The 20,973-nt window shown below is 37.8% G+C and overlaps 1 protein-coding gene across 4 annotated transcripts in view; it reads right to left on the bottom strand.

Annotated features, from left to right (window-relative positions):
• Positions 1 to 20,973, bottom strand: part of LOC110048177 (integrator complex subunit 3-like) — a 317,013-nt gene that overhangs the window by 224,887 nt on the left and 71,153 nt on the right. For 2 of the 4 annotated variants that reach the window (XM_089296027.1, XM_089296026.1), the window contains 4 exons: positions 19,767 to 19,850; positions 12,773 to 12,886; positions 4,803 to 4,954; positions 4,324 to 4,465 (listed from right to left, as the gene is read on the bottom strand). In XM_089296027.1, coding sequence (XP_089152153.1) covers positions 4,324 to 4,465; positions 4,803 to 4,954; positions 12,773 to 12,886; positions 19,767 to 19,850 — 492 coding nt within the window. Of the gene's footprint in view, positions 1 to 4,323; positions 4,466 to 4,802; positions 4,955 to 5,319; positions 5,396 to 12,772; positions 12,887 to 14,445; positions 14,515 to 19,766; positions 19,851 to 20,973 lie in introns of those variants that run through there. The other 2 variants (XM_089296025.1, XM_089296031.1) reach the window with 2 other exon arrangements.

Genomic DNA, 20,973 nt, shown 5'->3' on the forward strand with positions numbered 1-20,973 from the left:
AGCAATACCTTTGAAATACATGCCAACAAAGAGAGGTACTCTGTGACAAAAGTGTGACAGTTGGGCAAATCTAAAGCGTCACGAAAAGCTGAATCTGATCGAATTCCCTTTGCTGTACAGAAAACCTCTGCTGTTCGAAAGGATGAATAGTTTTGAATTCAGAATTGAAGACTGCTGCCGTCCAAACAGATGAACAAACGGATAGCAGCAGTGGTTCAATATTTTTCTGAACAGATAACTCCAGCCGTTCAATCGCATTTCTATCTATATTGAACACATGACAAACAGCAAGCGAACAATTTTTAGCCATTCAAACAGATACCCATTAATCTATGTTTTTGTGTGAGAGGTCAAAATAAAGAGATCAAAAATCTAATATTTACAGTTGAGGATTTGATTGTTTATTCAAGAATGAACAACGTGACCGTCTCAACACGATGTGACCAGTCAACATGACCATTAAGTGAAGTTTTTGCCCAGTCAAGTCACCATTCTGGCCGGACATTGTCCGTTGACCAGCCGTTATTTTGAGCCCTGAGTTTTAATTCCCTTGATCATAATCAAGGGTGAACCAATGCGGAACAACTCAGTGAGTAGGCGGAGAAACTAGTGATTTGTAAGTAATCTGTACTGTTAGAAACACCATGTCATCACAAGGAAGGCAGCACTGGCTAGTTCCACCTCAAGGTAATGTTTTTGCTGGTTTGAGTGATTTCTGTTCGTATTTCCACAGTAGAAAATACCTTTTCTCAAAAAAAATCCTGCATGACACAACAAGAAATGATACTGGTTTCTCCACCATCTAGCAGAAGCGTGTTAAGATGAGGTCAATAAGTATCAGCACATCTGAACTAACTGTTGCAAGCGGTTATTGGATTGGTTGTTCATAGAAGCTTCAATCTGATTGGTCTGAGACACATACATTCCCATCCACCCATTCAATACATACACCTGACATGTCAACTAAGAAGTAGTATTTTTTTACAAAAAAATGACTCAAAAATGGCTTGTCAAATAGGAAAGAAAACAAATAAGGGCAACGAAACGCAAGTACATTGCAAAACATCGTCAAATGTAAAATAATGTTTTGTTTGGGATTAGACAGTCTGATCGGGTGATGAAATATCTAGCAAACATATGACTCGGTGAATCCATAGAAGATTCATGAGATGTCGGGGAGAAAAAAAAGTTTAAAATCAAGTGAGAAGATGAGGATTAACTTTATGTTGAATGATTCCTAATATAGATTACTGATGACTGAGGCCAAAAATAAAAGCATCCTCTCTGCAATGAGTACTTTTTATATTATGAGAAAATACCATCAGCGAAACTGTAGAAGTAACAAAACAGACCAAACCAATTCGCAGATAAGTTAAAATGAAGTTTGTGGCAGTCAATGAAGAATGCACAGAGCATATGAGCCATATTTGCGCCAAATTTCACAGTCATTGTTGTCATCCCCCCAAAAGAGGGCTGTATGTATCATAACTTTCTTGAAACCAGATGAACACTCTGGGCCTCTTATTAAGGAATTAGAGATCCTTAAACTGATCTTGTTACCCTTCACAATGCACTCTTCATGAATCATTATTATCATAATCTTCTTCCATCTTCTTTTGCAAATTTTTTTCAGACAGTACCATCCATACACTCATACAACTCACACAATACCAGGCTTGCTTTCAAATCAACCTATTATATCAATACCATCAAAACAAACTATCGTAAATTCAACATTCACTTTGCAGCTGCAAAAGTTTGGAATCACCTTGAAGAAAGCATTAAACACCTCCCCCTTAAAACGTTTAAAACAAAGTCAAGTTAAAAGTGAAGAATGATCATCGCAGTAAATTTTCCAATTTAAGCAATTGGAAAGAAGCCTGAAAAAATCAGGGCTTCAACGGGATTCGAACCCGTGACCTCCGCGATACCGGTGCGATGCTCTACCAACTGAGCTATGCTTCATAGCTCAGTTGGTAGAGCATCGCACCGGTATCGCGGAGGTCACGGGTTCGAATCCCGTTGAAGCCCTGATTTTTTCAGGCTTCTTCTTTCCAATTGCTTAAATTGGAAAATTTGGTAGAGCATCGCACCGGTATCGCGGAGGTCACGGGTTCGAATCCCGTTGAAGTCCTGATTTTTTCAGGCTTCTTCTTTCCAATTGCTTAAATTGGAAAATTTACTGGGATGATCATTCTTCACTTTCATCTACTACCGCAGTTCATATATGAATTATTTCATATAACTTTACATCAAAGTCATGTTAAATATCTTACAGTCTTATTGTTCATGAGTTTTCAAGTGGTATTTATTTATTTTATTTGTTTATGTTTTTTTTATTTTATTTCATTTTTTTGTCTCTTTCTCTTCTTTTTATCTTCTTGCATTCATCAAGCTTTAGTGCCAACCTACATCTGATATGTAAACATTATTTAGATTTACTCAGCTCAATTAGCTTTTTAGTTATTCTGAGTAAAATGTTACCTTCATTTGCATTAATATATTATGCTGTAATTTAAGTTTAACTTTTAATCTGGTAATATTAAATAAAGCTTGTTGTTGTTGTTGCTTTGCTAAGCTGTTTGATGTGATGCTAACCCATTACATACATACTTACATACATCATTTATTTGTTTACGCAGGTTGGCACTGTGATTACCAGAACCATTTGTCTTTAGATTAAACCAATTCATGGTACACTGAACCGCTTGGTGTCAAGACACACCAATACACAGACAGCTAGTCTGTTTGGTACATGTATTGTACTAATTAAAACCATTGCTGAATTGTGAATCTACACACAATGTAGAAGCTGAACCATTTACACTTAGACTTGATCATTTTGTCTTCATTGTACCATTTCAACACGGGCAACTATACAATTTCTAAACTGTCTAAACCATTTATTGGTTGACTCTTCCATTCCACATTCCATTCTTTTACAATTTACTTGCAAGCCCAAAACCTCAACAAATTGTTCCAATACAGCAAAGGATCATGCAAGCAATTTTTGAGCACCATCTGCATATTCACTCAGCTCACATTCAGTGCTGTCAACTGTGATTCCTTTTACCTCATTATCTTTACGAATAGTGGTACCTAAAACCTCTGCAAACAACATAAAAATGTAAGGCGAGAGTTGACAACCCTGCCTCACACCTCAACTTAATTCAAAGAAACCCACTGACCAACCGTTATTTATTCCACAGTTTTCGATGTCACAGTAAAGTAAGTTGATCCACTTAATTGGAGACGAGCTGAAACCAAATGATGGAATGTTTTGAATTCTCAACAAAATTAATGCCCATTCAATGGTAGAAAGCTTTTTCAAAGTCAACAAAGAGAAGTAACTTGAGAATAATTATTCTTTGATTCTGGGTATGAGATAACATTATTAATCAAGCAACTGTTTTCTGCAGTAGAGCACCCTTTCAAGAAACTAGTTTGGTCATTGTCTCCTAAATGTTGCAAAACAACCTTGAGTCGTGAAACGATGCCTTCCTTGGATCCAATTTTGTAGTTACAGTTCAATAAAGTTATGGGTCTCCAGTTTTTTAGTTCTTGTGGTGCCTTGCCTTTTTGGGGATCAATGAAATGATGTCTCTTAAGTCTTGGGGTTACAGTAAGCTTACCCCTCTGACAGCTTTTGTTAAGGCCATGTATAACAAATGGAGAGACATCCTTGCAAAACAATGTATAAAATTCAGCAGGGCGGCCGTCTGGTCCAGTCGATTTACTGGTGTCCATTGTTTTTAAAGCCTCTAAGGATTCTTTTTCAGTCAAAAGTCCTTGGCATTTGTGCTTATCAATATCATAGAGTGAAGGGCATTCCTGACCGAAAAAGAAGTTAGCAGAACATGATGTCACTCTGTATTTCTTTTTTTTTTTCTTTTTTTTTTTTTGAAGCGTAAAGCAGACTATAAAAAGAATTGTATTCTTTTAATATATCTGGGTCGTTCCTAGCATATGACCTGTTGCTCGCTTAATCTGGGTTATTGTTTCCCTCTTACGTCTATTTTCTAAATTCAGGAAATATTGGCTTTTTTAATCACCTTCATTAATTGCACTATTTGGCTTTAGACCTATTGTAGTTATGGCACCTTTTGTTTTGTACTGCATGATATTCTCCAATTCATTTTTCTTTAAGCGTATTTGTTCCTCAAGGACATCTTTAATACTATTTACACCCTGTTCCAACATTAATTAATTAATCATTACTGAAAGAAAGACTGAAAGACCAGTAAGCAGTTGTGAACTATTAACTGAGAGTTGTGACAAGTCAGTTGTGGTATTAAATTTGAGATCATGTTTATTTGACCATACCCTTTCCCTCAGAAGTGAGGAACAGAATTCAATTTCCATTTGCCGCAAGGTTTTGAATGGCAGGGCTTCATGATCCTCCAATAATCTAAGGAATGTGTACACACCAGTTGCCAGAAGCACTGGGTTCTTCTCCAGCCAAGCCCTGAAACCAAACAGACAATAGATTACCAGTATACTGACTTGTACTGACAACAAAATGTTTTCCTAACGGTGGTTTACAGCACATGGTCATACTTTGAGGGACAGTGATAGATCAAGGCTCTCAAGTATCCACAAGGCAAAGCAAGAGTGACTGAGTCACCATCTACAGTGTTTAACATGGTGATCATCTGGATGATCCAGATTAGGGTTAGCAAGGAGCTGATAAGTCATGCAGTGGAGGTCAATAACACACCAATATTAGTAACACCTGTCCTTATTTATATTAGTCCCCAGCCTGTTGAAAAATCATGCACTTTAGAAGGAAAAATATTTCATACCTATTGTTGTTCAGTAACCCTAAGACATTCTCTGCAAGCCAAATGTTTGAAGGTGAGTTATCTCCTCCAGAAATTTGTCTGAGAAGAGCTTGACAAAGCCCCTCAACACCAGGAACAGAGTTCTTTATTAGTTCGCAAGAGAGCCACAGTACCTGCAGAGGACAACAACAGGGTTGTCAAAATAAGCCGGCAACCGGCGCATTTCACTGGCTATTCTGAATACTGCGCCAGCTACTCCAAATGTTAGTACATCAGTTCTGAGCATGATATTGGAGAAATAAATTGGAAATAAAATTGTTCAGGTAATAATTTGTTTGAACCCAAATTGGATTGGAGGGAATAAAAAAAAAGTGTGTGACACAATTCGAAACTGATTTAATAAGACATGTGCATCAGCACCCACACGGTGGAAAGGAAGTCGTTTCGCGGAGCGAAATGGATTGTAGGAAATCGAACTTTACTTAATTTTAATTTTGTTAAAAAGAAGAAGTTAACAGAAAAATCAGAAGATATTTACCAATTGAAAGTGATGAGCGGGTAAAAGTTGATAAAAACTCTCCCCTTTACACATTTCACACAACGCCTTCAATACCCTGACCATGAGACAGCAATACAAAAGTCAATTGGTTCCTGTGTTTAAAGACTAATTTATGAATTATATTAAAATAGCTTACCAGCCATGTTAAACTGATCCCTAATCAAACTTGAAAACAGCCATAAAATGTTCTACACCTAAGCACATCATTTTAATCATTTTACATGTAGATTCCAACAAAACACAGACTATTTGTACAAAATCTTATAAGTATCTGGTGAAAGGTAAGTTTTCGTTCTATAAATAGGATTGCAGTGTTATTTTTTTTTTCAAAATTAATGAGACAGGTAGATTTATTTACACAATTATTACATGTAGTATCACGACCATCAGCGGTGTGAAACTGGCTGATACCCTCCACAAAACTGCAGAATCACTGATACGTTTTCCCTTACTTTTAATGTAAATAAAAATACTCCTCTGTATTTTCTGAAGCTAGGTAGTAATTTTCTAAAAACACACACGGCTTAAAAATGGCTTAGAGTGATACAAATACCGGGGTAAACACAAAATATTTAGCTTAGAAACAAAGTTGCTACCAGAAGCTCATCAGATAACGTGTGTCAAATCCGTTCGCTTTAAAACGCTTAACATTCCAATCTTACATGTAAGATTAGAATATGAAAGAAACGTGTTTCAAATTTGATTTAATTCAAGATGAAGCCAAGAAATGCTTTCAAAAGCACCAAAATATTGAGAATTTCAAAGCCACTAATTGCCAAATTTGTCCACTAAGAGATAACTCTTGATGAGGCTCTTGATGATTTTATTCACAGTAGTGTTCTTTTTTATTGCCTCTCTAACCTTTTTGAAAAAGACCAGTTGTTTTCAAGATGATATACTGTGCCAAACAATGTAGTTTTCTTCATGCGCACTACAGTTTTTCAGAATTTGTAATTTTTCAGACACACCTTAGCCACCTACTTTTTTCCATGGAACCTACTAATCAAAACCCTACTGACAATCCTACAACAATCCTATTCATTTGCTTTGAATTACTGCAAGTTCTTCAGCTACACTTTATCAGAAAAACACAGGTTTCAGTCAGGTAATCAGAAGTTAGTTCGCAGGTCGGTGGTTTGAACCCTAGTGTAGGCAGCTTTTTCTTTCTCCGAGCTACTAAAGGATAGTTTGGTTTTATAAAGGAAAATAAAAATGTTCAAGCAATAATTCAGTAATGTAGTTATATAAAAAATGAGGCAATATGGAAATTTGAAATAATTTGCAGAAGAAAAACACTTCTCAAGTGTGAAACCATTGCACATGATTTTTGGCAAAGTTCCAGTTAAAACTGCTGTCAAAGCTATCAGTGGGTCAAATTATACTGCCACCTTTGTTGCATACCAAATGGTCTTCAAGTTGGGAGCACTTGTTCAACTCCAAATGCCAATCCCACATGACTTACTGTGATGGAACTTACTTTGTTCCACACCTAAAGCTGGTCAATCATCCTCCCATCCCTTCAAACTTCAACCTTGCTCTCAACCATCTGCAACAAGTCAGGAAGAGGCTACTAAAACTGGAACTCTAGAAACCTTTACTGGGACAATGTACATGTATTTACTGGGACGGATGACAAGGACACTGCCACTGAGTATTACAATGTGTCAAGGCAGCTTATGAAGGATGCTGACATGAATCTGCACCAGTGGTTCACAAATTTCCCAACATTGGCCACTATCATCAACCAGATAGGGACAGGATCACTCAGGACTATTAGGCATGATCTAGAATCCTAAGGAAGACACATTGCAGTTTCCACCAAAAGCCATTGTCATTCCTCCCGACGTGAAGTTCACCAAATGACAAAGCCTAAGTTCTGCTTCATCAACATTTGGTCCCATTGGCTTCATCTCCCTCATTGTGGTTGTAGTACATCATTCATTTTGTCCATGCGGGATACGGGATATGACTGGGATGAAGTTCTCCCTGAAGAACTACAACAACAAAATTGCCCAGGAAACCGAAGAAGCCTCATCATTCATGACCTCGGTTACCTGGACTTTGACAAAACTATGCCAGTAGAAATGCATGTATTTTGTGATGCATGCCCAATGATTGCAGCTGGTTGTTGTATCTTGTTTGTGCAAAATGACAAAGTCAGGTTTTTCGCTTCCAAGGTCAAAATCACTTCATCTAAACATGCACAAACTGTTACCCAGTGCCTGCCTTGGTGCAACCATAGTAGAGAGTTTCAGCAGGGACTTTTCATTTAGCCCATCATACTACTGCACTGACTCCACCTTTTGTCTCCATTGGCTTTTCAGTAACAATCAACTACCTGTCTTCATCTGCAATCAAACAACAGAGATCCTGAAGCTTACTGACCTAACTAGCTCGTCCCATGTCAATTAAAGGTCATTTTCGATTGATACACTACCCAAAAATTGCATCTCATTAAGGGGACTTATGACATCAATCACGTCTTGCTAGAGTCAAGGGGGTGACACAGCTTGTCGATTTTCCGATGGTAAATGCCATTTTCGATCCATATGCAGTCCAAAAATTGCTTCTCATTAAGGGGACTTAGAATATAAATTAATCACTTCTTGCTAGAGTCGAGGGGGTGATACATGAACAGTTTGTCAATCCATATGGTTGGTATGGAAGGTAAAGGTAGATTTCAAACTGTATACAGTCCGAAAATTGCATGTCATTAAGGGCACTCGGATTATTTTCACGTACTACTGAACAAGGTGGGTGGCTTTGTAAAATTTTTGAGTATGATCAGTACATGGAATGCTTCAGACAATAGATTTGTTTACGATAAGTAAAATGGATCTCATTCTTGACCAACACGATTGAGGTCCACACTGTTGTCTAAACTCATCTATACTCTGCTAATTTTAACTCATCAAAGTGCTCTTTTAATGGAGGTTGAATTCGTTTGGGAGAGTTCTATTTTTTTGAACAAAATCGAAGTGCTAAGAGTTGGGTAATCTAACTCATCAAAAAGATGGCGCTTGATTGTGTACGTTTGTCGAGACAATCACATTTGGAGTTTCACTTAGTTCCATAGGCTTTTCATTCTGTTTGGTTCTATTGATTACGCTGGGCTACACACATTGTAAGTTCGTATGCAAAGTAGGCCAAGACAGTGAACATTTGAACATGGAGTGAAGATTTTGAATGACTGAGCTTGAAATGAAAGAACTGGGCAGTGTCCGGTGGCCAGCTCACCATACATGACATCCTTTGATATTTGACTGTCCTTCATTTAGTGCACATGTTCCAACCATCACAGTTAACGTTGACAGAGGAGGAGATTTGAGAGTTTGTTTGCTCCAGCATGGTAGCGTTGGTGACTTTGTGTCTTTGTCTTGCCATGTGATGCTGAGATTTGAAGTAAAAGCACCTTTAACAACAGTAACATTTTAAAAAAGCCACCCCATTCTCCATGTTGGGAGAATGAGTTAATCTGAGAGACCAATTGAAAGATTTGATAAAATGTAAAATTTAACAACCTTTATGGGTGTTTTGTGTTGAGAATACAGACGTAAAGTTTATGGACATTGGCATCCACAATTTTTCACTTTTATGCATTTTCTTTTAAGGCATTATATAACAAGTTAAAATTTCTGTTTGTTAAATAATTATGTTTCTCGTCCAAAATTTGAAAACAACCTGGGTATTGACTTCGCAGTACGCAATAGGAACAAGCTGTAACAATAGCCTCCGGTTGATATTTTCTTTCAATAAAACGCGTGTTGCTCACGTTTTATAAAGAATGAGGAATACTGTCGTGTTGCTCACATTTTATAAAGAATGAGGTATACTGTACTGACGTATTATTTCCATTGATTTTTTCTTTCCTATAAAAGCATCTGGTATTTTACTGCTCGCGCTTAAAGAACCAGGTATACATGTATATTTGGCTTGCTTGCTAGCCCCCAGTTGATATTTTCTTATGCTATATGTGTAAAAGCATCATTTTGCTGCTCACGCTTAAAGAACAACGTGTACATGTATACATGTATTTGGCTTGGCATTTACAATCCATACAAACCATACAGATCAACAAACCCTCTCACCCCTTTGCTCAAATAACACGTGATTATACTTCAAGTCCCCTGATGTGATACAATTTTCTGATTGTATACGGACCAAAAACTGTCTTTTACGATCTGTCAAACTGTTTGGATCGTGAAGTTGTAGTTTCGAACTGTGTCAGTTTGTGTATATTGGACATGACTGCACAGCTTCTGAGATATCCCATGTGGAAGTCGGTCTTCTTCGTGCACAAAAATTCAACACTTTAGGTAAGAGAGAATACCTTCTTTTAAAAAGAGCAAACTTGGCCCACCCAGCCCCTATCGCCTGACTTTAACCTTAACGAGGTTACACCATTCTCCATGGTGGGAATTAATTTTACTAGCCATCTGATAGCCAAGATTGGTAGCAGGATTGAGAAAACATGTTATGTCTGCCTTTTCACCTGTGGTACCACTTGTGATGCGAATTTGGAAATTGTTAATGACCTGTCAACCAATCAGTTCCTTCTCACACTCAGGCATCACTATGCTGTCTATGAAAAACCTTTGCTGATAATGCCAAAACATTCTCAAAGGGGATGAAGATATTAAGAAGTTGTTCAAAGTTATAGAAGATCAAAAGGTCCAGCATCACCTAGTTCAGAAGAGAGTGCAAATGAGGAACATTCCTGCCAAGTCACTGCATTGGGGCAGCATGTACGAGTGAATGCTCAGCATAGTAAAACTGTCAATCAAGAAAGTTCTTCATTGTACTCTAATCAGTATGCCAGAGATGCAAACACTCATAAAAAGGTTCAGGCAGTGGTTAATGATCATCCAATCACATTCACCTACCATGATGTGAATGATTCAGAACCTTTAAAAATTTCAAGGCTGCTCTAGCTATGATTTTGATGTCACTGCTTTGTCACACCCTGTTGTTCATTCTGAGCAGTTAGATGATGAGGACTTCAATGAGCCTGATCAATTCAGCAAGGCTATGAAATGATGCTCAATGTTGTGTCAGCACGTCATTCAATGCTTTAAAAATGAGTACATGTACCTTGGTTCACTGCGAGAGCACTTTGTGCATCAGTTCAAGAAAGGAGGGTCTCAAGAGGAGGCAATCAAAGTTAGAGATGGATTTTACAGAAGGAAAGTGTTTTCTGGAGTTCATGGAAGTTGGCCATTGTGAAAACAATTTATTGTGGCAGTGATGGCAAAGTCAGAGCAGCAGATGTACAAACAAGCTCCGAAGTCACAAATGAATGAATGAATGAATGAATGATTGATTGATTGATTGATTGATTGATTGATTGATTGATTGATTGAATGAATGAATGAATGAATGAATGAATGAATGAATGAATGAATGAATGAATGAATGAATGAATGAATGAATGAATGAATGAATGAATGAATGAATGAATGAATGAATGAATACTTTATTGAACCTCCCCAATGGGGCATTTCAGGAACAATAATAATCATTGTATCTCCAGCAAATGCAGTGGAGTCTGCAGCAATATTTGATACATTTCGTTAATCACAAATTCATAATTTGACACCTTTTAATGCCACTAACTCAAGAAAGTTAACTTTGGCTGGCTATGAACTCTTTGGTCTCTTTCTTTTTAAAGGAACATAAGGAGAAGTAATACCTCTACATTCTCTATTTAAACCCTGACAAAAACAGTAGTGTAGTTTAAAAACAGTTCATATTTCTTGAACCCAGCTTGGGGGGGGGGGGGGGGGGGGTTAATTCCAAAACATACACAGTCACAGTCGCATTCTTTGCATTTAAAAGGGAGAAGTAACATTACCAAAAGAATAACTACTTTCAATAGTCATATCAAACAACAATTTATCAAAAAAGAACCTGGCCCTGGGGACGAGAGCAGAGTGTATCACACTAAAGATGCTAGAATGCATGCGTCTTACATGTTGGGACCCAACATGTAAAATGCATGAGTTCTAGGTAAGGTACATGTGCATGTACGGTATAATACATAGATTTAGCTAAGCCCAAAAGCGGAGCTCCTGGGCAGGGTTGTCCAAAGCTTGATTAAACTAACCCTGGGCAAGCATGAAGTTTGATTTGAGTTTTGTAACTTTGCAGTGAGGTTTTCTGTTTATATTGTTTGGCCTTCTGCTTTGAGTTTGAATAATTTCAAACTACACAAAAAATAAGTAGTGAAAAATGTTTTTATACAGGAAAAAATTATATCTTGGTTAACTTTCAGTCCTGGGTTAGCGTTAACCGGCTTCCGAACAACCCAGCCCTGATTACAACAAGTTCACCTGGCTTGAGCCCACGATCCAATCAAAAAGCACTTGGTCATCAGTCAATTTAAAAACAACACATGATCTCAATAACCGCTAAACTTGAGCCAGCAATATGGTCACATAAAACTGGTCAGTGAATACCTTGTTTTGGTAAAAGGTTAAGTCTGCATACGAGTCAAGTGGGTCACCAGGCCGGAACTTATCCCAGTTTCTGTAGCATGAAGTGACTAGGAGTATTTCTACTCCCCCCTGGATGGGATGCTAGTCCACTGAAGGGTTACCCCCAGCATTAAGTTCACCAGTACCCATTTATACACCTGGGTGGAGAGAGGCACTGTGAGAGTAAAGTGTCTTGCCCAAGAACACAACACAATGTCCATGGCCAGGGCTCATACCCAGACCGCTTGATCCAGAGACGGCCGCACTAACCATGAGGCCACCGTGCCTCCACGTACCTTGTTTTGACAGGTGTCAATTGTTCATAACATGGATGTCCAATATCAAAGAAGTACGCAATAAATGAAGGTAGGTAAAGGCAAAGTCTGCATACAAGCCAAGTGGCCCATCAGGCCGGAGCTTATCCTGGTTTCTGTAGCATGAAGCGACTAGGAGTATTTCTACTCCCCCCTGGATAGGATGCTAGTCCATCGCAGGGTTACCCCCAGCATTAAGTTCGCCGGTACCCATTTATACACCTGGGTGGAGAGAGGCACTGTGAGAGTAAAGTGTCTTGCCCAAGAACACAACACAATGTCCCCAGCCAGGGCTCGAACCCGGACCGCTCAATCCGGAGACGAGAGCACTAACCATGAGGCCACCGCGCCTCCCACTGAAGGCTGCAACCTATTAGCTGGAGTATGGCCGCCATGTTGCGTGACATCGTTGCCGTGGTCGTGCATGCACGCCCATGAGCAATACCTCTAGCCATGATAACCATGAGAAAATCAATTCATCAGTTTCCTTTTCTTTCCTATATAAGTATGGTGCTCCAGTTGGCGGCCCGTTCTGCTATTAAATGGCTTATTTAAACTTGATTATGATGTACTGGGAGGTTAAAGTGAGTAATTGTAGCCCAATAAGAAATAAATAATGTAAAAATTACTTTTTTTAACTTATACCTGTGTCTTGACACCATCAAGTAATTTACTAAGCTTGTCTGTAACAACACCAATTAATCTTGCAATGATCAAACTTAGTCCATCTCTTGTGATACATGTCAGGTCTCGATAGGCCTTCAAAAAATATTAAATTGATTGTAGTTAGTACTATAGAACCACCAACTAAAAGTTAATACTGTCTAGTACTACTCCAAATATTTACCATAATAATCATTAATAGTGACTAAATTTCTAAAATTCTGAATAGCTTAAATTTTGATCAAAAGATACAACAGGGTCTGAAATTGTGACCAGGTGGTCACACATGTGACTGAAAATTCAGTGTTGGAACCAGAATTTCAAGGATAATCACCAGCAGGTGGGTAGATTTAAGTGTCTTCTCCAAGGTTTTGAAATAGCCTTCAAGGAATTAATTTCATTGTAAATTTAAAAATGTTGTGAGTGATTTCCTACACCTTGTCAAAATTTAATATCCAGGGAAAATAATTTAGGTCAAAAATAAAGGCAAGGCTCCCATTAAATGATCACAACAGTAATCCACACCCTGCATTGGACATTTAGTGGCCACTTTTGTTTTTGAGGGTTTCATCTGACAGGCATAAGGTGCACACATTATATCATGTCTTCCTTTCAATGTCATGTTTGTGCTCTGCAAATCTTTTGTCATCTCAGGAGACAGTCCAGTCCAGTCTTCAAACTAAGGGAGCTATCTATTTTCACACAAAAACCCTTTTTCAACTAAAACGTAAGCTACAGTATATTGTGCAAAAGTAATGCAAGCGAATTTAAACAAAATTCCTGGCTTTTCTGGGCTTTTTGAAGAAATTTCACTTGAAACAATTTTCAAGGAAATTTCCCTGCATTTTTGTGACACCTATTGTTCCGGTCTGCATGAATTTTCAAGCAATAATTCACTCCTCCCGAAATTTCTCTGCAATTTTTTGAACAGTAATTCACTGCTCCCAAAAGTTGGGTGCAATTTTTCTAATGATCTTCCATTCATCAATAGGCTAAAAGCTATGAGTAAAATACATAAATGACCTCTCTGAAGATTGAGCATTAAAGAAGCCGTTAATCTGCTGAAATAGCATCACAACTCCACGAACTGTTAGCTATGAAACTCACCTAGGTATTTCACTAGGAACACAAAATTGTTGACTTAATCCAAAACGCCAACAAACCGCAGTTCCGATAAAATACGTGTACTTGATCTTAATCACTGAATATACTTGCCAAAACACCTTTTTTACAGCATGCCAATCCCAGTCGCTGCACAGCCTTTTATAGTTTGCTGCCAATTCATCTGCTATGAGTGAAGAAATTAAGCTACGAATTACTAGTTCTGTGGAGGATATACCGCACTCGAGAAGACCAGCAAAGCTGTCTACAGATACAAAAGAATTTTTTGATCAGCAGATGCACAAAAATGGCAAGATGAAAAGCTACTAGATCGAGTAGAAGCTTGCAAAACGTAGGATTGCCGTGAGTTCATCCGCCACGCAAAGGTCTCGCCACTGGCAAGGCTTAAAGGTTAAAAACTCGTATTAAAATAATGTTACAAGCAAATCATAGTGTAACTGCTGTAATGGAGGTCTTCCAGAATTGTTTATCCCGGTAAGTTTAAGCCTAAAGAATACTATATAGGCAACAATCAAAGTGCTCAATGAGCAAACCTGTTGATTTCGCAGTGGATGATGATTGACATGAGTGGCAACTCTGCTCGCAGGGTAGCTGCAAAAGATCTTCAGAGAAGTCGAGGTTTACAAGAATAAAATTATGAATTACAAACACACAACATGTAAACCATCAGATGCAATTTGAGGTTGATTATGCAAAACAGCAAGGGCTCGTAATGTCAAAAACCGTGTTCTTATCGATTCCAAACTTGAAATAAGTACATGTGGATATTCTTCACCAAAAAAGGGTTGAACAATAAAAGAAAAAGATCAGTGGCTTTTAAAAAAGGAAAAAAAAAAGCCAGAATCAAACTTGAACGAATCCCAAAATCAAACTTGGGTCCACTAGATTGGAATGTAGGTGCTAACTATAGTAACACATAAGAAGCCTTGCTTCAAGGGGGAAAGATACAAAGTGCTTCAGCCTTATCTCAAATTGGCTAGCAAATGTGCGAATTAACTAACAAATATGCGACATATAGTCTCTTAAATTGCAAACTTCTTGGATGCCGACTTTTAGTGTGGCTAGTACACAGGGAACAGAAGAGTCCTATTTGACCTTTTTTCCAGTTAAATTCACTGTACAATTGTAGCCCAGATAGAATTTTTGTCGATTCAAATGACCTCAAAATCAAACTGTACACGTGATCATGTTGCGATTAATCTACTACAACTAGACATACAAAGCTTTTCGCAAGAGCTGTTGTGTCACTTTGCGATATGATAGCTCCTCAGCCTATTCAAGTGTCAAAGTGTATCTGCTTGAACAAGCCCAAAAATTGTTGTCTGTGGGTAAACTTTTAATGCTCGGATTGGAGTTCTGGCTAGTTCTCCTCGCTTCCATTATGTGGGATTTGTCTTCCAATGCAACTTATGTTTCTTCCCTGTTATTTGCCTAACATGGAGAGTTTGTGGTCAAGATCAGGATTTTCTCATGGTGGAATCCATGCCTTGTGCTCACAAGACCACAGTGTTCTTTATTAGACTTTTTGACAAATGCTACGGTGCCCTCAACGAAACTGTTCGCTTTGATTTCTGAAATTTAATTTCAGGAGCTCAACCCTCCAGTAGTAGTACCATTGACATGTAGAGTGGATTGGCTCTTGTCAATCTTTACTAAACCTCAGAGCACAAATTTACAATAGCAGCTTCCAGCAACTTCACCTCTGTCATCAAAAACGTTCCCAATACATATTACAAAGGCCAACATTAACTTTGGTCTTATTTACAGTTACACGTAACTGTTCATTTAAGATTAGAATTATAATAGAAATGTCAAATGAGCTATACCCAGAAAGCAAACAAAACAAGTTTCAATCAAAATTTCAATCAAACTTTTGAGAGAACTTTCGTCGAAAATCGTGAGAACAAAGAACACAATTCACGCATTTCGCTTGCATTACTTTTGCACAATACTATACGTCTTTAGGCTTTTTGGTTATTAGTTGTTTTTTTTTTTTTGGCCTTTCCTTCTTCTCCTTTTCTTATCTTTTTGCTGCAGTGATTGACCTTCTACTGGGCTTAGTTCTACTGGCCAGTTGAAAAATACCTGAGAAAGCATCATCAAAACAGGCAATTTTTACCATGGAGAAGCTAAGGGTAGTCGCAGGAAATTTTGCTGCAAGTTTCAGGCTCCATTGAGCCAATCACTCTGATCTGGTATTATTGGAAAGATCTTTTCCTCCTGCAGAAGTTGAGTATAGACGATGCCAATTTTGGTCAAAGGTGATGATGTCAGAAGTGGAACAAAGGCCAACACTCATCACAGCCGGTTATGGCTGGCACAGGAGTCAGTGGGTTAAGAAGTTAAAAAGGAACCTTCATTTCAAAAAGTTCGCTAAAGAAGGTTTTGTTGTCTTTGTTTTGTGAATGGTGTGTTTTAAGGATATGCAAGCCCTGGTTAGTTAAAAGAGAATTTCCATCAAAAATCAGCAATAGAAAACTCAACAAGTGTTAATTCCACAAGTCTTTTTTTTCTCAGAAAAAGGGCAGCCCTTATTTTTTAATTCTTGGTTATGTTATTCGCCTACACAGACATTCTTTGGCCTGTCACTCAATCCCTGCACATGAAGACCCTAAGAATGTGTTCATATAAGGCTAAAGTTACGTTTCCTGAGCAAACAATTTAGAACTTCTGTTGCCGTAACGAAACTGACATATATCTACTGGTCTCCTAGCCTTTCAGACATTCTTAAGCCCGCCTTACAATCGTTCCTCTGTGTGACAGGCCTAAGAATGTCTGCAAAGGAGCTACTGGTCAACATGACTCCTTTAACTTTTATTTTTGCTTTAAAGCAATATTCTTTTAAAAGCTGAGAAGTGTTTATACCCCCCTTTATATTTCAACGTACAACACTAATAATATTATTATGTAATTTAAAGTTTGACCCTTGTCTAAAATCATGTACTTCAAGACTTAAGGGTAAAACACAGAGTATTGGAAAGAGGAGCCAAATCCATCCTTGCATTGGCAGTATGTCAGATCTTTTCACCCTACTAGCATTGGATCTTTTTGCTTACCTACACAAAAAGATCTGATAGCAGTTAAACCCAGTGGGTAGCGAGTTTACTTTGTTAATACTCTGAGTTTGACCGCAGACCACCTGACGGTGCCATGACTTCTGGCTCTTCGCACCTGACCTACCGTTCAGAAAAGTTTCTTTCCGTTTGTTGCCCACCTGTTGCATCAACAAAACGTCCCATAACGAAAGATCGGAGAACATGACAAAAGCATCAAGATAAGATTAGTCTCCTTTCCAACTGTTTTTAGGGGGAACATTGTGTGACACATATAGGTAATGTCCGCACTACACCGGAGAAATTTGGAATTGCAGCTTCATTTCTACGGTTAGGACTTCATCCACACTAATCCATAATGGAATTTGAAAACGCCAGCTTTTCATTTTCACATGGACGGAAAACATTTTGAAAGCTGACAATTTTCGGCTTTCAAAAGCTGAAAATTTCGACTTTTCAAAAATGATAGCTGCACGATAATCATGTGATTTTCCTCTCTGAGTTTTCCTCAAACACAAATCCAAAATGACCAGTAATTGTTGTGTTTTTAAATTCTCTAGAGTAGTGTGGAAGAAAACGTTTGATGCATTTTCAGAGTAAAACCTCCATTTTCAAATTCCTCCAGCGTATTCCTCCACCCTAACCCTAACCCAGAAAATTGTCCGACCGGTATCCCCAACCCCCTCCAAAAGAATAATGGTCTGTCCCTAAGATAAAATTGAACATTCCAAGTAATAATTCCTAAGGTCAAATTTGGCTCCTCTACTCCCTGCGCTTAAAGAAAATTTTATCTGTATTAATACTAGCTAGATCTTTATCTATTTTGTGTTTGTTTCCTCTCAAAACTAGATGCTCTAAGAGCGTTGACTCGGGCTTCATACCGCAAGTAAGCATATTGAACACAATAAATCTTTTCATTGTGTCTAGATACCCGGCAGCCGGGAATTGTTTTCAGAAAACTAGATACCTGGCAGTCTGAAATTATTATAGAATTTCCACAAAACAACTCACTCTTAGAATAGTAGATCTTTGTTCAGAGAATGTCAAGCAATTTCAAGTATTATTTTGGCTTTGTAGTTGAGGAAATTTTCAAGCTTGGACATACTATAAAATCTTCATGTTTTGACATTTAGTCCACAATGAAAATAATATTTTGTTCAGAAATGCCAAGCAACTGTAATAACGCTGTGGTTTTGAAGTGGACGAACTACAAAAATCTTGACTCACGGGCAGCATTGTTTAAGGTCAAAAATTCATAGGTAATCAATTTCCACAAAATTATTGTTATTATTAGAAACCTCCTGAGATTATTTGAGTATTTTGATCTTTGGTCATAAACACCAAGCGATTTTATTCAATGATTTGAGTTTGCAAGTTGTCTGATGAACTTTGTGTGACCCACGGGCACAGTTTTTCAAAAAAACTATATATACATGTACCCGGCAGTCAGAAATTCTTTCCATTTTTCCACCGAAATGACCATTCAAACGCGCTGAGAATGCTTAATCTGCATAGAAATACCAATGGATTTCCAAACTGCATTGAATTCACACTGCCTCGGCATGGAAGACCATGGAAGCAAAATTAATAACAGACAGACCATAACCTGACGAAAGACCACTATAGGTTGCGTGACATTGTTGATACCAAGACCTACTGAGTGACGGCAGATCTACTGTATTCTAAGAATTGAATGAATTATTCTATGGAAATTCTATAATAATTTCAGACTGCCAGGTATCTAGCTTTTTGAAAACACTTCCCGGCTGCTGGGTAAAAACAAATAAAAGAATCAGGATACTTTTTAACATAAAGAGTTACCCTTAGATATTTACTATTCAAGTTGCTTCATTGAGTATCCTCTTTATCCAATTGCATGTTGTTTGTCTGATCTTCCAAGTTCTGCTTACAACAACTCTGAGTTATTCGTCTCAGTATCATGATTTGTTTTTTGTTGGTGTTTTAGTAGTTGGACTCATAAATGGCTCCTTTGTTATTTGTGAGAACTTTGCTTATCTGGCAGGCTTTCAAGCAGTATAATTCATGGGCCAACCCGTTCTAAAAACAATCAACATCTTCTTCGAGTCTTTCCCAAACTTTCTTCGCAAAACACAGCATTTACATAATTTTTTGTTCATGAAGAGTGAGAGCTGTCTCATCCCCAGTTTCCTCGCACTATGCTAGGAACGCCTGGGACCATGACCCCCAATTTGGCGACCAAACACAACAACAATGACCAATGGCTTGCATTTTTTGACTCAGGCTTTCCTACAGAAGCCCAAGTAACAAGAACCAGCCTGCCATGTTTTTACTCACTTTTTTGTATCTTTTAGATCTTTCTTATTATTTTGCGAAAGATAAAAATAACAATTTTCGCTTCTAAAAAATTAACCACAGCATCAGAAAAAAATCCTGTTACACTGTTTATTGTTATGCCGTTACCTGTTACACCGTTACAAGTTTTACTAACAACCCATTACACACAATGTTAAATGTTTGTTTTCATTACATGCAGCCAGTTGAACGACTGTGTGTAATTTTAGCCATAATATCAAGTCTACTGCATGTAATTATCAGTTATTCTGTTACACGCATTTGCGTGTACATGTGTGTGTTTCGTGTGTGTAAAATGTATGGTCAATGTGTGTAATATGCGTATAATGCTGCAATCCCTTTGGCCTGTAAAGTAGATGTATATATATTCCATGCAAAATTGCTCAAAGACATGTACAGTGTAGTCAGCAATGACTCAACATGACAAAATAATAGTACTAAACAAAAAATAAAGACTCATTTGAAACCTTTGCTGCAGCAGCTGGTTCCACTAATATGATGTAAAGGAGCCCAAGAGATGCTTCCTCGTGCTGCTGAGGACCTTTACACACCTAATAAAAATAAAACCTATTAATTATTTATCAGTAAATATTATAGTCTAAGCTTCCTGGCATATCATAAATCACTCATATAATTAGTACAACTTTAGGTAATAGCAATATTTTACATTACAGTTCATAAAACAAAAGGACCTTCTCCAACCCAACAACCTATTGTTTATAAGGCTTTTTATGATTTTTTGACAGCGTTGTATGTTTTTAATGTATCAAAATTCTCTCTTGAGTAATGCATACCAGCACTCTCTTGTGACAAATCTTATCTTCCACAGATTAAGACAACAAAAACCTCTCAGTTATTGATAACACTACTGGTATAGAATGCAAAATCTGTTCCAGAAGCATCAAAGTAGACCAAAGAGACAATTCTAGACAGTGCTAGACACAGCAAGGAACAAGTAAATTCAACTGGCCGCCATTTTATGAACCTCATATTGCCGTAGAAGTTTTCATAGGGCATTACACCTCTACACCTTTATCATTGATCACTTTGTATTTCTTCTCTTTTTTTTTTTTTTTTGAATTGAATTTTATTTACAGCCTGAGCACTTACACTACTTACTACTTGTATTTCTTCTCTTGCAAGTACACATAAAACGGTGGCATGTTACCACAGTTACCAATGGCTTTTGGTCCGTTGTTCATAGTAGTTTTTATTCAGCCTTATGCCTGAATTCGTTGGTTAACGATCATTTTACATATCTTTGATCACACATGAACTCTATGGCTCTACGATCAAACATTTCTAGCTAATGACCTCTACAGCTCTGTGGCTCTACGATCACACATTTCTAGATAATGCACAGCTGTATGACTCTACAACACTACAACTCTATGGTTCTACAGCTCCAAGCACAGAATAGGAATCGTTTATTTTAGTTTTTTTCTTTACTTTAAATAGTACCATACTAAGTATTTAATAAAGTGTATTATCGTTTGTCTCACGATGTAGTCACTTGAGATGTAGATCGCAACATTTCGACTGCTTACTACTAGTCTTCTTCAGGCAATAAGGTTAACTGATTGCACGGTATCATTTATATCACAAAGGTCGGCTGTGATTGGTGCATTTCGATCCTCCTATTGTTCCATTGTTCCGGTGAGTAGCTGTTCCCTC

The sequence above is a fragment of the Orbicella faveolata genome, unplaced genomic scaffold (genome assembly GCF_042242905.1).
Source record: "Orbicella faveolata isolate gen_17 unplaced genomic scaffold, um_ofav_v1 contig_26, whole genome shotgun sequence".
Lineage (NCBI taxonomy): Eukaryota > Metazoa > Cnidaria > Anthozoa > Scleractinia > Merulinidae > Orbicella > Orbicella faveolata.